The sequence below is a fragment of the Trachurus japonicus genome, chromosome 5 (genome assembly GCF_045865225.1).
Source record: "Trachurus japonicus isolate A0001 chromosome 5, Traja_1.0".
In the NCBI taxonomy this organism is placed as follows: domain Eukaryota; kingdom Metazoa; phylum Chordata; class Actinopteri; order Carangiformes; family Carangidae; genus Trachurus; species Trachurus japonicus.
The window spans coordinates 2112070-2127104 of NC_140911.1; the positions used below are offsets into that span (position 1 = coordinate 2112070).

At 39.2% G+C, this 15035-nt stretch overlaps 1 protein-coding gene across 1 annotated transcript in view; it reads left to right on the plus strand.

Annotated features, from left to right (window-relative positions):
• Positions 1-15035, plus strand: part of LOC146986752 (collagen alpha-1(VII) chain-like) — a 51827-nt gene that overhangs the window by 34103 nt on the left and 2689 nt on the right. Inside the window, exons 24-38 of the mRNA XM_085777828.1 lie at positions 813-939; positions 1792-1938; positions 3792-3958; positions 5481-5507; positions 6701-6745; positions 6854-6973; positions 7664-7735; positions 8460-8495; positions 8750-8803; positions 8929-9003; positions 9547-9660; positions 13317-13343; positions 13426-13479; positions 13570-13641; positions 14359-14418. Of these exons, the coding sequence (XP_085633954.1) occupies positions 813-939; positions 1792-1938; positions 3792-3958; positions 5481-5507; positions 6701-6745; positions 6854-6973; positions 7664-7735; positions 8460-8495; positions 8750-8803; positions 8929-9003; positions 9547-9660; positions 13317-13343; positions 13426-13479; positions 13570-13641; positions 14359-14418 (1197 nt within the window). The remainder of the gene's footprint in view (positions 1-812; positions 940-1791; positions 1939-3791; positions 3959-5480; positions 5508-6700; positions 6746-6853; positions 6974-7663; positions 7736-8459; positions 8496-8749; positions 8804-8928; positions 9004-9546; positions 9661-13316; positions 13344-13425; positions 13480-13569; positions 13642-14358; positions 14419-15035) is intronic.

Below are 15035 nucleotides of genomic sequence, written 5' to 3' on the forward strand. Positions count from 1 at the left end.
CCACCTGCAAGTAACGTTCAACCGCTGCGGTCAAGCCTCCACTTCATCACGGATCTATTACATCTTAGATCCATGGATCTGCTCCACAAAAAATACAGTCTTATTTTCACTGTGTTCCCAGTAAATTCAGATTTATATTGAAAGGAAACAACCTGTTATTACAGAACTCCACCTCAGACTCAGAGAGAATCACTCGGAAAATATCAGAGCAGACTGATGTAATACCTTTAATTTGAAATCAGTCCTTACGTTACTTGCAGGTGGGAACTTCTCACGGGATTTTGAAATCTCGTTAAGTCAGAAAAAAAAAACAACGAAAATCTGAAAATAATTAGTCAGAAAAACAGAAAAAAATATTATTGAATGCAATAAGCTTCTGTAGGTTGGAGAGCGGAATATTATTTTGACGACATAGGGAGGTGATTATAAAACTGAGAGTGAGTCTGTTGAGTTTGTTTGACAAGGCAAGGCAAGGCAATTTTATTAGTATAGCCCGTTTTTACCACCAGTTTGTCTCAAAGGGCTTTACATGGCATCATAACAACATCCTCTGTCCTTAGACCCTCACATCCACTGAGGAAAAACTCCATGGAAAACCCTTTTAACAGGGAAAACCAGGAGAAAGCTCAGGGTGAGCAGCAGAGGAGGGATGCTTGTGTTCGGTTTATTTTGTTTTGAAAAGCTCGGCTTCCTCTTGCTCCTTTTCAATCGTACGTTGCTTACTGATTTGAATATGTTGAACATGTTTTTTGGGACACTAAAACATGTGTTATTTATTTTATATGCCTTTTCTTTTCTGTCACCTGTTGTAGGTGGGAGTGGTGGTGTACGGTTACAGACCCAAAATCTGGTTCCCGCTGAGTCGCCACGGCCGATCCGACACGCTGCTGCAGGAGATCCAGTCCACGCCGTTCGATGAAAGTCCAGGGAACAACATCGGTCAGTTGGCCTGTCCCATTCCTCCACACTTGGCTCAGTGCGCTTGGTTACACACACACTTTGGTGACGTTTTGCCGGCGGAACGTATATTTGCATATACAGTAGTGTGCAAGCATGGATTAAGTGGCCAAGCGTGTGGGGGGAGATTTAAAAGCAATCGGGACAAACTTGACAAGTGCAGCCTGTGCCGTTGCGCACAGTAGTACAACTACGACACACACACACACACAGCAACAGTTTTAATAAACAGTGCTGCTGGATCAGTCTCATCTACTCCTAAAGTGTCTCTATGCGCAAGATTCAGATCATAAACATGTAAGCCCAACTCTGTAAGTAAATAAAACAAACAAGAAAAACGAAAAAATATAAAACCATGAACAGAGCATGATGAATATAAAATATGACATTAAAAGTCATAATTATGAGATAGAAAGTTAATTTCATTTTATTGAGATTAATTCAATCGCATTTCCTAAACGTGGCTTGTGGCTGCCGGTGACGGGGGACTTCACCGTGGTGCATTGTGGGATTTATACTTGGCCAAATACTCGGTAAATACTCGCTGGGATGCGGTCTTACCTCTAGTGTGGGTAAAGTGCAAATCAAGCGGCTGCACTTTCGGTCGTTGGAGAAACGGGACACACTGAACACTGACACTAAGACCATGAACGCACACGCCAAGTGCCCAAGTGTGTAAGTGTGATGGAGTGTGCATATTGGGACAGGCCCAGTGTGTTTCTACGTGGTTTCCCTCCTGCTCTGCTCTGCTCTGCTCTGCTCTGCTCCGTGTGAAGCTGCTGCTGCTGTTTGATGTGAGTGAACTTCTATAACTCAGTTTGTCTCCCCCTGCAGGCGAGGCGGTGACCTTCACCAGACAGTACCTCCTGACCCCGACCGCCGGCCGCAGACCCAGAGTCCCCGGCGCCGTCGTCATCATCGCTGACCGACGCTCAGCCGACAACCTCACTCTGGCAGCCGGCGGCCTCAAAGCTGCTACAGGTGTTCACTGTCAACATGTCACCGCTGCATTAATTAAATAATGCAGGTCCAAACAGTTCATCAAGTGGAAGTTGAAATGATCTCCAAAAGACATAAAGTTACAGATGATACATTCACTTTATTCACTATATCTACAGCTCTGGAAAAAAATAAGTCACAAATGTTTCTTAAAAAGCATCTCTACATGTACGACAACTACCAACACAAACACAACTCATTCTACTTAATGAGACTCTGATGGGGTCATCACCTGAACCACATCTGGCTGGTATTAATAAAGAAACCTTGACCTTGACCATGATCTGGTTTTATAGGAAGATTATAAAAACCACTGCTGGGATTAAACAACATTAAACACATTAAACATCGACATTATCCCACAAAACCTATTTATAAACTCTTCCTGAGTTCAGATATTCTTGCTGTGTTGTTTAGGAATAAATATCAACATGTTTTCTTTGCATTATTATTCAAGGTCTGAATAGACTTGATATTTCTTGTTATTTAGACTAGTTTAGTCATTTTCAGCCAATAAAAGCTCTAAATGACAATATTTTTATTTCAATTTTGGGAGAAATGTTGTCGGTAGTTGAAAAAATCACTTTGATTTTACTCAAACACATACCTATAAATAGTAAAACCAGAGAAACTGATCATTTTCGGAGTGGTCTCTTAATCTTTTCCAGAGCTGTATATATATATATATATATATATTAAATATTATTTTTTTTTCATCTTTTTTTTTCATCTTTTATCTATACGCATTCTTGCTTCTTTAAGGTTCCTTTCATGTACATCTGTATGTAAACTGTTCTTGTGTGTCATATTTTTCTTTTCTTCGTACATGAATTTATTTTTATTTTATTTTTTTTATTTGAAAGGGACAATACACATTAATGAACATCAGAACATGTGAATACAAATGTAAATATGTCAGACTTAGCTCATTTACATCGGCAGTCCCTTGGCAGGTAATAGACAAACAGACAGAGGAATAAGAGGTAGAGTTAAAAAGAAAAAAAAAATACACAAAGAGTTAAACAGTAATTCATATCATGTACACATTCATACGTAGACATAAAGTGTAATAAAACATCTGAATCTGAATCACTACAATTAATTGATCGTAAAGATTCCTAAATACCGTCACTTTCCGAAAAAGATGATGTATGAACCGTATCAGTAGATGTGCACCAAAGTAAAGGTGAATGCACAGATACTGGCCCATTTACCTAACGTAACACTAATTGATGGGAATTTAAATGTTAGCGTGTCATTTGTAATTTAAAAAAATGATTAAAATAAACTTAAACATTTGGTATAGATGACAATTAATGACTCAAATATTTCAAACACTTCCCCCTGGGAATTACAGTAATATCTGGTCCTATATTAAGAGATTAGTAATGTAATTATATTTGGACTATATTTGATTTTACATATTCATAGTGTTGTACGATTATTGTCAGAGAAATTATCATGGTATTACGATTATCATGATTATTATGCATCAATAAATTTCACAAGAAAATCTATAATCGTGACATCTGTAATCCCAGTGTGTAAATAGTAAATCTCTAGTCTGGTACCTTGGTCAAAGAGCTCCAGTCTCCTGGGTTTCCCATTCTGTTGCTGCTGCTGCTTTGTTTCCCTTTTTCACTCTGAAACTGTAGAAAACTACAATAATACACTGATATTGATGGAAATATTGATAAAAAGAGAGTTTCATGTTTAACTTTATGTCTCTAGGAGATCATTTCATCTTCCACTAGAAGTGCCCTAGTCTGTATGATCTATATAAGATGTGTGAGACTGACCTCTTGGTGTGTGTGTGTGTGTGTGTGTGTCAGGAGTCACGGTGTTGGCGGTGGGAGTCGACCAGGCGGACAGCGAGGAGCTTCGTCGTGCCGTTACCGACGGCAGCACCCAGAACATCCTGTACACGCGCAGCGGCGCTCAGCTGGACTCGCTGCACAGCGACCTGGCCGAGCTGCTCTGTGGCATCGCCAGAATACCAGAGGTGAGAGGAAACCATGCTTCCTAACCAGGCTTTCACCTTATATATATATATATACTATATACTGTACTTACAGCCAGGCTCAGTGAAGGTACAGTTTTTCTCATTTGCTAAAACACTGAACCCTGTTGTCTGAACCAGATGCTCAGTGTCCTGAACCCACTGATTGAACCAGTCAAAACCATCAGCACTTTTCACCAGTTTAGACTTTTCACCGGTTGAACACAACAAATCAAAACTGATTTTACTATATGTGAGGGAACATATAACATATAACATATAACATATAACATATACAGTATGAGCCAGTTCAGGATGAAGTCCTGTGGCCTGACCCAGTACAGAGAAATGATGCTGCGGCTGAGTTATGCAGTTTTCATTTCTATATTTTTGTACTTTATTTTTATGTAGGCTTAGTGTATACAAGTGGACAACTGCTACGTGTAAATGCACAGGATTTCTGTTTTTTGTACTTTTTTTTACTAGTATGTACAAGTGCTAAATGCACAGGTTTTTGTTTTGCAACATGCGTTTAGCCTACAGTGAACAATAAACATTTATTTCTACAGCTTCATGTCCTAAGCATTGTGTTTTCTATTTGTCTAGTGTTTAGTGACTGCTCAGTAGTGTTTTTAATCTTGACTGGCTCAGTTGTGAGCACAGACTAAACTGTTTTGAGGTGAAAGTTTGGTTTTGCAAGAAGAGTCTGAGGTTTTGTGAATGTAGCTTGAAAATTGGGGTTTAGAGAAAAACTGTAATGCAAAGAACTGGCTTGTTGACACCAACAGATGTGAGCTCTGACTATTGTCTATTGACTATTGTTGAGTGTCATCGTGAATGTGTGTTATTGTCTTCAAAATGTGTATTTAATCATGTGTACAGAATGTGTTACCTCTTTTTTTTTCTTTTTAATGTGGTATTTTATTGTTGCTCTTTTTAAAGGTTGCCCTTTACAATCAGGCAGAGGGACCGACGATGGAAACTAGCTTTTTAGCTAACTGGTGCATTTACATTTGTTTTTTACAATGTTTTGTATTGTTTTGTTGTTTCAGTTTCAGTTTAGTTTATTTGAAAAGGGACAGTGTACATTACATTAATAAAACATTGGAAAAAACAAATGTAAATGCACCCGAGTTAGCTAAAAAGCTAGTTTACACAAGTTTACAAGACCAAAACATGGATTAAAAGACATTTCACCAGTTAAATTACTGTAATAACAAATTCACACCTGCTAACTGGTCGGTCACCTTTTGGCTACAGTCACCTTTTATTATGTCAACCAGGGTAGTACCTAGAAGTGAATGAAGAGGGTTTTAGTTTTGTATGATGTCACCTTTTTCATTACTCCAGAGTTTTTAGTTCTGCAAATGATGATAAAACACAAATTTTCCTTTCTTTCGTAGGAAAATCAGTGTGTTCAGTGCCCTCGGGTGAGTTAGTTATTCTCTAATTCTACTTTACACACCTTTTCCTTCCTTCCTTCTTATTTCTAAGTGTATTTATTAATCTTTTCCATTTCTTCTAGGGTGAGAAGGGAGATCGTGGAGAGAAGGTACGGTGCAGAAGTTGCTCAGTTTTTTTTTGTTTAGTATCGTTTTTTTCCCAAAAGCCATCACCACTCTGAACTCACACATGCACTGACATCACAGTCCAACCCCCCCACCTGTGCAATACTCACCATTCGAATGTGCAATATCACCATTATGCTGTGCAATTTTTCTTAATAATCCATACTGTATATACAGTATAACTTATTTTATCTTCTAATACATAGATTTATTATTGGAATTTATCATTTTTTAATTTTTTTTAATCTATGCATATGTTCTCACTGAAGGAGAGCTCTTAATCCCTTTGTACATGTGTATCCACAAGTTTCCGAACGTCATCTACGGTCAAAACCAGAAGCCGGTTTTGCATTTCCGGTGGAATTGTACGTTTACGTTTCCATAGTTTTCAGTCGTTGTCATAGTTGCGGTAAACGCATGGATCTATTAACTCTGGCTTTTAACACGCATGTCAGTCTGTGTGATATCTATTGTTAAAAGCTGCTGTGATGATCCATGCGTTTTACAGATTTTCATTGAAAAAAAAAAATCCATGCATTTACCACGAAACATAAACATAAAATTTGAAGGTGCAGGACAACATTCGGTCCCATCCCTTTCAGGGCTGGGTAGATACACACCTATGGAGTTCTTTACCACCAGAAATCAAATCCCAAACAGAATTAAAGATGTTTAGTGCTAGAGCTAAACATTGGCTTCAGCAGCAGCAGAAATGTGAACATTAACTTCTCTCAAGTCACTGTCGATACAGCATTTTACTAATGTTTAATGTATTTAATTTGTGCAATTTCTCAATCTAAATTTTGTAGCTGTGTTTATTTATTCATGATACCTTTTCACTGTATTATTCACTGTATTTGTATTATTGCACTTATTGTAACGGTATTCAGTACCTTTTATCCTTCTTTAGCCTGACCAGGGACAAAGACTGACCATTAGCTGAAGCTAGACGTCTTGTATGCATCGCATTTTTCATTCTTTGTGGCAATGTTGTATGTATCGTCCCTGTTAAATAAACATTAAAATAAAAAATAAATAAAATTCCACCGGAAGAGCAAAACCGGATTACGTTTTTGAGGTTCAGAAAAAGGTGTATAGTGACAATAAAGGCATTCTACTCTATTCTATCTATTCTTCAGCCGTGTTCTCAGCTGACGCTCTGTGTTTGACTCTGCAGGGCGAGCGAGGCAGAGACGGAGGCGAAGGGCGTAAAGGAGAACCTGTGAGTGAATGACTGCCTCTGATGCTGCAGCGCTCTGTCTGATTGATGTGTGTGCTACATAATAACAACGTGTCCCCTCATGTGTGTGTGTGTGTGTGTGTGGCGCAGGGCCGTGATGGTTTGCCTGGGAGAGAAGGACCCAGAGGACCAGAGGGACGTCAAGGTCTTCCGGGCACCACCGTCCCCGTCGCCCCCGGCGTCGGGGTGAAGGGAGAGAAAGGAGAAAGAGTGAGTATCAATCAATCAATCAATCAATCAATCATCTTTATTCGCATATATAGAAAAGGTATTAAAATCATTAAAATATTTGTAATTTCATATGTGAAATGGGACACCCTGAGAAGCTCAAGAGCTTTTAAAAGGGGCCCAGACAGTAAAGCTCTGGACAGAGGAAAGTAACACACACACACACACACTTTTATTTTTTTATTTGCACGAACATATCATTTAAAACAGCATGAACAATCATCATGACTGGGATGTGCAAAGCAGAGGTATGAAACCCAAAAGGGCTGATATGAAAACCTCACCCACATATTTAAAAACCAAATTTGTTACAAGTTAAAAACAAGAACATAGGGAATAATTAAACAATAACGAAAAATAAGTAGAAAAGTAAGTGATTAAACAGTAAATATAAGGAAGTAAGGAAAAATACATACATGAATGAATAATACAAAGCAATAATAATGAATGAGATGATGAGAAAAAGAAGAAGAGAGAAAAAAAGAAAAGAAAAACATGACAATAAATGTCTTATCATGTTTGATGGTACATGGTTTTTTTGACTGATGAGGAACTTTTTGAGCCTTTTTACAGTAAATAAATGAATAATTGTTTTCAGATAGTCAGGTAGCTGATTCCAGAAACGTGAACCTTGATAACGAACTGAAAATTACACATTTTGTTTCTGTTCAGGGTTTTCCTGGTATTGATGGAAATCCAGGGTTGCCAGGACGACCAGGTGCCCCAGGAACCGCAGGCGTCCCGGTGAGTTGAGACACCTGAATCCTGGGATTTTTAACTTTATTTTTAAGAGCAAAGTGTTAAGGTTTTATAAAGGAGAACAATAACACATATGGACACATCAGACCGGCCTCTTCTCTGCCTGTTTTTAAATCTCTTCTTAAAACCCAACTCTTCTCCTTGGCTTTTTTATTGTATTGCTGTTGTTTTAACCCATGTTGTATGCCTTTTAAATTTATTTTATTAGTTTTTTTTATGTATGTAATTCCAGGCCTTATGTATTAAGCTGTTATGTCTTTTATTTCTGATGCTTCTTATGTATTATTCTGTGCAGCACCGTGGATGCTTGAAAGTGCTCAACAAATAAAGCTGAATTGGACACAAACCAAACAATACAGAACATTTAGGCCACAGAGGGAGATAAATGATGGTGTTATCAGAAAGAAAAGAAACAAACAGTAAATTTTCTCTGTGTAGCACTGGGGTTACAATAATCCATAGGTACTGTAAATCCATCCCATCTAAAACAGGGAGCAGGGGAGTTCCCAGTGTGACTTAATGTCAGTCTACAGCATTAGTCATACAGTAGTAATAAGGATAAAGAAATGCAATCAAATGAAAACACCATAGTACTACAGTATATAATCTCAGGGGGAAGGGCTTTTACAGTGTCTGTCCACTCCCTCTTACGTTGTTGTTTGGTTTAAAGTTTAACAAATGTGTGTGTGTGTGTGTGTGTTTCCTCCAGGGTTCACAGGGATTACCTGGAGTCAGAGGAGATCCTGTGAGTAACTGTTGACCCACTGAGCTGTCAGCTAGATGTCTGAATATGAAATAACACCCTGTCCTAAAGTAAAGTAAAGAGTAAAGTAAAGAAGTCTATTTTGCCATTTTGTGCACAGACAAGCTGGGTAGAGTAGGAACTTTTGTGCAGAATCAAGGCATAAAGATAAAGAAGACATCATAAATAACAAAGATAAACAACATTGAAGTATAAAACACAGTGTGAGTCTCTCTCACTTCTCTTTATCATTGCAGGGTGGGCCAGGAACACCAGGGTCACAAGGATCAAAGGGAGATAGAGGTGAAAGGGTGAGTTACGTTTTAACTCTGAAGCATTTCACAAATACTTATATTAATGTGTGTTTGTTTGTGGGAGACAAAGGAGCAGGGTGATGTGTAAAGTGTGTGTGTGTGTGTGTGTGTTGCTGCTGCAGGGTGAACCAGGCTCTGCTATTTCTGGAGGAGGTCTTCCTGGGAGGAAAGGAGAACCAGGAATCCCAGGAATACCGGTGAGAATCAACCTGGAACAACCACAGGACAGAACATCTTTAAGATTAGTGTTGTATGGTCATGGTTGTATTTAACAAAAATTCATGCAAAACCACTGATGCACGTTGCCTTCAGGGACAGTTTCTCATCAAGCAGTCTCTGTATTTCCCTCTAAAACAACTCTGTGTGGTAACGTTGTGTTATTATCTCATAGCGTGGTGAATGTGCAGCTCACAACTTGTCCACCAGAGCGTTGTGGAGTTGTTGGATTGTGTATTTGATGAGTTTGATGAGGGAAACCAAAGAAATCCCATAATGAGCCTCCGTAGCGTAGCTCTGAGCAGCTCACGGCTCTGCTCCGCCGTTCTAAAAATAGCTTGCACCGACAATTAAAGGTAACAAACCTACTGCTATGACTATAGGGAATGGGCCAATTTGCCAAAATGTTGAACTATCCCTTTAATAGAGTGTTTTAATCTGGTCAATTAACAAATAAAGAAATCCAAAAGGTGCGTCCCTGCTTTCACCTCTACATGTTAACAGTGTGTGTGTTGTGTGTGAAGGGAACTCCCGGTCGGCCCGGCAACGATGGGAGTAAAGGGACATCTGGAGTCCCAGGGTCATCAGGTCAGGATGGTCGCCCCGGGATACCAGGGACACCAGGACTCTCCATCAAGGTTCGTCTCCTCCCCTGCATCACTACACTTCACTCAGTTTACAGAGTAACCATGGTAACGTCCATGTAGCTGAATGTGTGTGTGACGTCAGATGAGAATAAAAAGGTTTTTAAAGCAGCAAAGTTTGGTAACACTTTACTTGAATAGGTATTCATAAGACTGACATAACACTGTCATAACCATGACATAACAGCTGTCATAAACATCAATGAATACTTATGACAGCTGTGGTTAAGTGTCATTCGGTAAGTTATGTCACTTTTGATGCAAAGTTGACATTGTTTGAGATGTTTTTGTTCTGACAACTTGACATAAAGACAATTTAAACTGTCATAGCAGACCTAATGGCCAAACTTTAAAAATGATGTCAAGTTGTCAGAACAAAAACATCTCAAACAATGTCAACTTTGCATCAAAAGTGACATAACTTACCGAATGACACTTAATGACAGCTGTCATAAGTATTCATTGATGTTTATGACAGCTGTCATAAGTATTCATTGATGTTTATGACAGCTGTTATGTCATGGTTATGACAGTGTTATGTCAATCTTATGAATACCTATGCATGTAAAGTGTTACCCAAAGTTTTAATATGAAAACACACTTGATCCAGTTCAAACTAGAGACGACAGACGACAGGACGCTGCTCAGAGCTCATCACTGAACTGTTTTCACTTTTCAGTTTTATAATGATGATAGGATGATTGATACACAGTTAAAATATAATTACTCTCATTTGGTGAAAATATGCAAAGTTGATTGGCCGAGCTGGTTTCAAAGGCATACAACATTAATGTTGGCTAAGATTTAATGTATATGAGTTCATCTTTATAATTGTTACATTGAAAAGACATTGGCTATTAAAGGGATAGTTCACCCAACATTCAAATTTCACTCATCATCTCCTCCCCCTCATGTGGACTAAGGGCTGGGAGAAGTTTCAGAGTCCTCTGTGGCTTCTCTGAGTTACAGCGGGGCTCTGTGCAGCACTGCATGTCCATATGACGGTTGAGAACGGAGCTCACTTTTCTTCGTCCAAAAAGACACACCAAAAAACATCCAAATACCTCCATGCTGCTCGTATGTAAGACTCTGAAACTTCTCCCAGCCCTTAGTCCACACGAGGGTGAGTAGTAGTAGTAAATTTGAATTTTGGGTGAACTATCCCTTTAATAATAATAATAATAATGATGATAATAAGTAGTAGTAGTTGTGAGTATCCAGTGACTACTATTGGATGTTGTTCTGTTATCAGAATATTATAATGACAGATGGGATTTGAAAATCTTTAGTAAAGTTATTTGCTGACTCAGTGCTGCCCTTTAAATTCCCATGAACCACAAAATGAATCAGTGTTTCCACTGGTTTAATGAGGCGTTCAGGGACCTTAATGAATTCTTAATGTATTGTTTATGTAAGGGATAATGTATAGTTCGGAGGTTGTTGTGGAGAAATAAACCCCGACAGGTTGTATGGAACCCCGACGCGAAGCGGAGGGGTTTCATTCAACATGAAGGGGTTTATTTCTCCATAACAACCGACCAACTATACATTATCCCGCTTATTACACGGTTTACGAGTGAAATAATTAATTTGAAACATAATTCTGATCAAAATACGACTTTCATTGATTTAAAATTGCATAATTTAGCGAATCTGCAAGACCGGTCACTTCCGCTGTTTTGCCGAGCCTCCTCCCGTTCGTGCATTTGAAGCCTTTGATAATCAATCAGTGGATCGATAGATTACCATACACGTGTTAAAATGTGTGTATTGTGTGTAGTCGTATCTGTCATAAACAAGAGATTAACTTTACTGTTTACGGGGTGCGTTTGTGTCGCGGAGTCGCGGAGTCGCGGTCCGACCGAGACGAGAGGAGAGCTGTGACACCGGGTCAGAGGTAGTCTCGCCTGCCAGACCCTCCTACAGAAAAGAAGGTCAGAGGCTCTGATCAGCAGGTTTGGTTTCCAGCAGCGATGTGGAAGGAGCCTCCACTCTCCTTGTAACAAGTTACAAGTCATTTATCTAACATCACTATTAGTTTGAAGCTGTTTAATGACGGTAAAAATGAAACACAAGGTAAATATCCTGCACAGTTTCTCTTTTCTCTGCTGCGCTGATCAGAGCGCTGTCCCTAGCAACGGTCTGTTATACTTGACGACGGTCCGTTATACAGAAATAACAGACCGCAGAACGCAGCGCTGGACCAATCAGAGAGCAGCATTCAATAGAGCCGTGTAATAAGTAAGGGATAATGTATAGTTCGGAGGTTGTTATGGAGAAATAAACCCCGACAGGTTGTATGGAACCCCGACGCGAAGCGGAGGGGTTCCATACAACCTGTTTCTCCATAACAACCGACCAACTATACATTATCCCGCTTAGAACACGGCCTACAACTGAATCATTCAATAATGTAACACAAAATAATGATAAAAAGAGATTGTATTCATGTAAAATTAGACCGAAAATTATTTCCACATCGTAGCTGAAAAGTAAACTTGCATCAGAACTTCTGACCGTGTCACAGCTCCATGATCTCCTCTCTGTAGCTCCGCGACACAAACGCACCCCATAATCTCTGGTACGACTACACAAAATACATCGTAACGTGTATGGTAATCCATCGATCCACTGATTGATTATCAAAGGCTTCAAATGCACGAACGGGAGGAGGCTCAGCAAAACAGCGGCCGTGACCGGACATGCAGAGTCGGCCGTTGCTATGGAGTCCCTAGCAACGGTGACGGTCCGCTCAGCGGTGGTCTATCGAGAAATAAACACCGCAGAATATTGGTGATTGACCAATCAGAATCGAGTATTCAAGAGAGCCGTGTTCTAAAAGTATATAGTGTAGTGGTGTTGCTGCTCCAAGATGAAACTGTTGTTGTGCGACTCACCCACACGGTGGCAGCGTTGAGCCACTTGGAGGTTCAGGCTGAGGGGAAATGAGAGACTGAAGAGGTCGTTTTTCTTACACAACAACATTTTGAATTTCACTGATTATAGATTTTCTTAATAATCACTGTATTACGATTATCAAGATTATTATGCATTAATTAATTTCACAACACTATGAATGTAAAACATGTTGAAATATTGGCATCGCTCACTTATTAGCTTGTGGGTTGAAAGCTTCACGTTGCTTCTCATGAATGAAAATGGGTAGGCTAGTTAACAAATGTTTGTGCCCTTGTGTCTTAAAAAACATTTTAAATCCTCACTCAACTTTTCAAATGGTATTTTTTTTAGACAAGAGTACATATGCATTTTGCAAAGAAGTATAACCTGCAATATGCTGTTTATTTGAATCGTTTTTTATTACACATGACATGCCAACATTTAAATTCCTACAAATTCATTGTTACATAAAGTAAATTAACATTGACGTAATTCAACCCAGTTACTGTGCTTCTACTTTTGGTAAATGAGGAATATTTATGTGGCGTTTAATACTGCGATTAAAAACAAGTAAACATGACATCCATAGTCCAGAATCAACATTTAACTGACTAGATGGTGGTTCTCACACGTCAAAGGTCAAAGTCATCATGACTGGAAACTCCCCATTCACCATAACTGAAGAATGCATATGATAATTACTCATTATGTTATTTATTAATGACTGTGTGTGTGTGTGTTTCTGTGTGCAGGGAGACAAGGGCAGCCCAGGAGACAGGGTGAGTCACTCCTTTGCTGCATAAACATCCAGAGCAGCGTTGAGACAGGATGATGCTCAGCTCTGATCTCTCTCTCTGACAGGGACCTCCAGGAGTCGGCAGCGGGGCGGCTGTGAAGGGCGACAAGGGCTCCGCAGTAAGAGCTGTCAATCACTGACGTCTTCATTATACACATAAGTATGCATCTGTGTAATCTGTATTTTCTAATTATATCCTTATCAACCAGGGCGCTCCGGGACTTTCAGGGGCCGCGGGCCCTCGAGGGCCGACAGGACCACAGGGCAGCAAAGGAGACAAGGTAGCTGCTGCAGACCGATCCAGAGAGCCACACTGCAAAAACTCAAAATCTTACCAAGAATATTTGTCTTATTTCTAGTCAAAACAAATCTCATTCTACTTAAAATAAGACTCATCACATAAAAAGCAGCTTGTTTTTAGACACTTTTTACTTCTTTCAAGCAGATTTTCACCTGAAATAAGTAGAAAAATCTGATAGTGGAGCAAGTTTTTCTTTCTTATTACAAACACAAAAAACTTCCTTTCACTGGCAGATTTTTCTACTTACGTATTTCAATGGGCTCTTTGCACAGCTCCACTACTTCTTGAACTTAATGCTGCTCCTTTGTTTCCTGTCTTACATTACTGGACAAACTGATTCATCCAGGTGTGTCTGAGTAGTCACAATGGTCAGACACACCTGGATTAATCAGGTTGTCCAATAATGTAAGACAGGAAACAAAAGAGCAGCACTAAGTTCTGGAAGTAATGGAGCTGTGCAAAGAGCCCATTGAAAATTAGTTTGAAACAAGTAAAAAATGATCTAAAAACAAGTTCATTTTTAGGTGATGAGTCTTATTTTAAGTGGAAAGAGATTAGTTTTGACTAAAATTGAGACATTTTGACAAGAAATAAGACAAATATTCTTGGAAAGACTTTGAGTTTTTGCAGTGCAGTGGTGGAACATGTGGAGTGTTTATTTATCTCAGAGAAATGACTTGTGGCTGTTGTTCTTCAGGGCGACGGTGCTGATGGGCAGCCTGGACCTGCAGGCCGGCAGGGAGAGCCCGGCGACAGGGTACGGCACAGACAAAGTAGTTCCATGAGGAGACGATAAATTCAGTTTGTGCAGACGATAAATACAACACAGACTTCTCTGCACTGGAAACACTGACACTAGTAATACTGCTCAGGCTGCACAGTCTCACAAAACAAGAAAATGTGTCATAACATTGTGGTGTATATGGAATAAAACATGAGTCAGTCCAAAATAACCGACTCCTCTGTCACTGAGCAGAGGAACAGAGTACAGCTGCATCTCAATTAATCAGAATATCATACAGTAGAAAAGTCCATTTCAGTAATTTAAGTCAAATGACCCCAACCAAGTACTGAGTTCATATAAATGGACAGACTTTTCAGAAGGCCATATTAGTTAGTGTGTTTATTTCGGTCTTATAAAAACAAGTAGATAGACAGTAGACAAATATAAAAGTATAGATACAAAACAAAAACACAACAAAGAAATACAATGCACTTTAACCAAAAAGGTATAAGAGGCTGAAGCATCAGCTTATTTTGCCGACCCTTCTTAAATTAACATTTTCCATTCACTCATTTTAAAAATGTTTTAACCGAACAAAAAACCTGCATATTCAGTTTTGTATTTATTAATAATATTATTTTTAAATACGT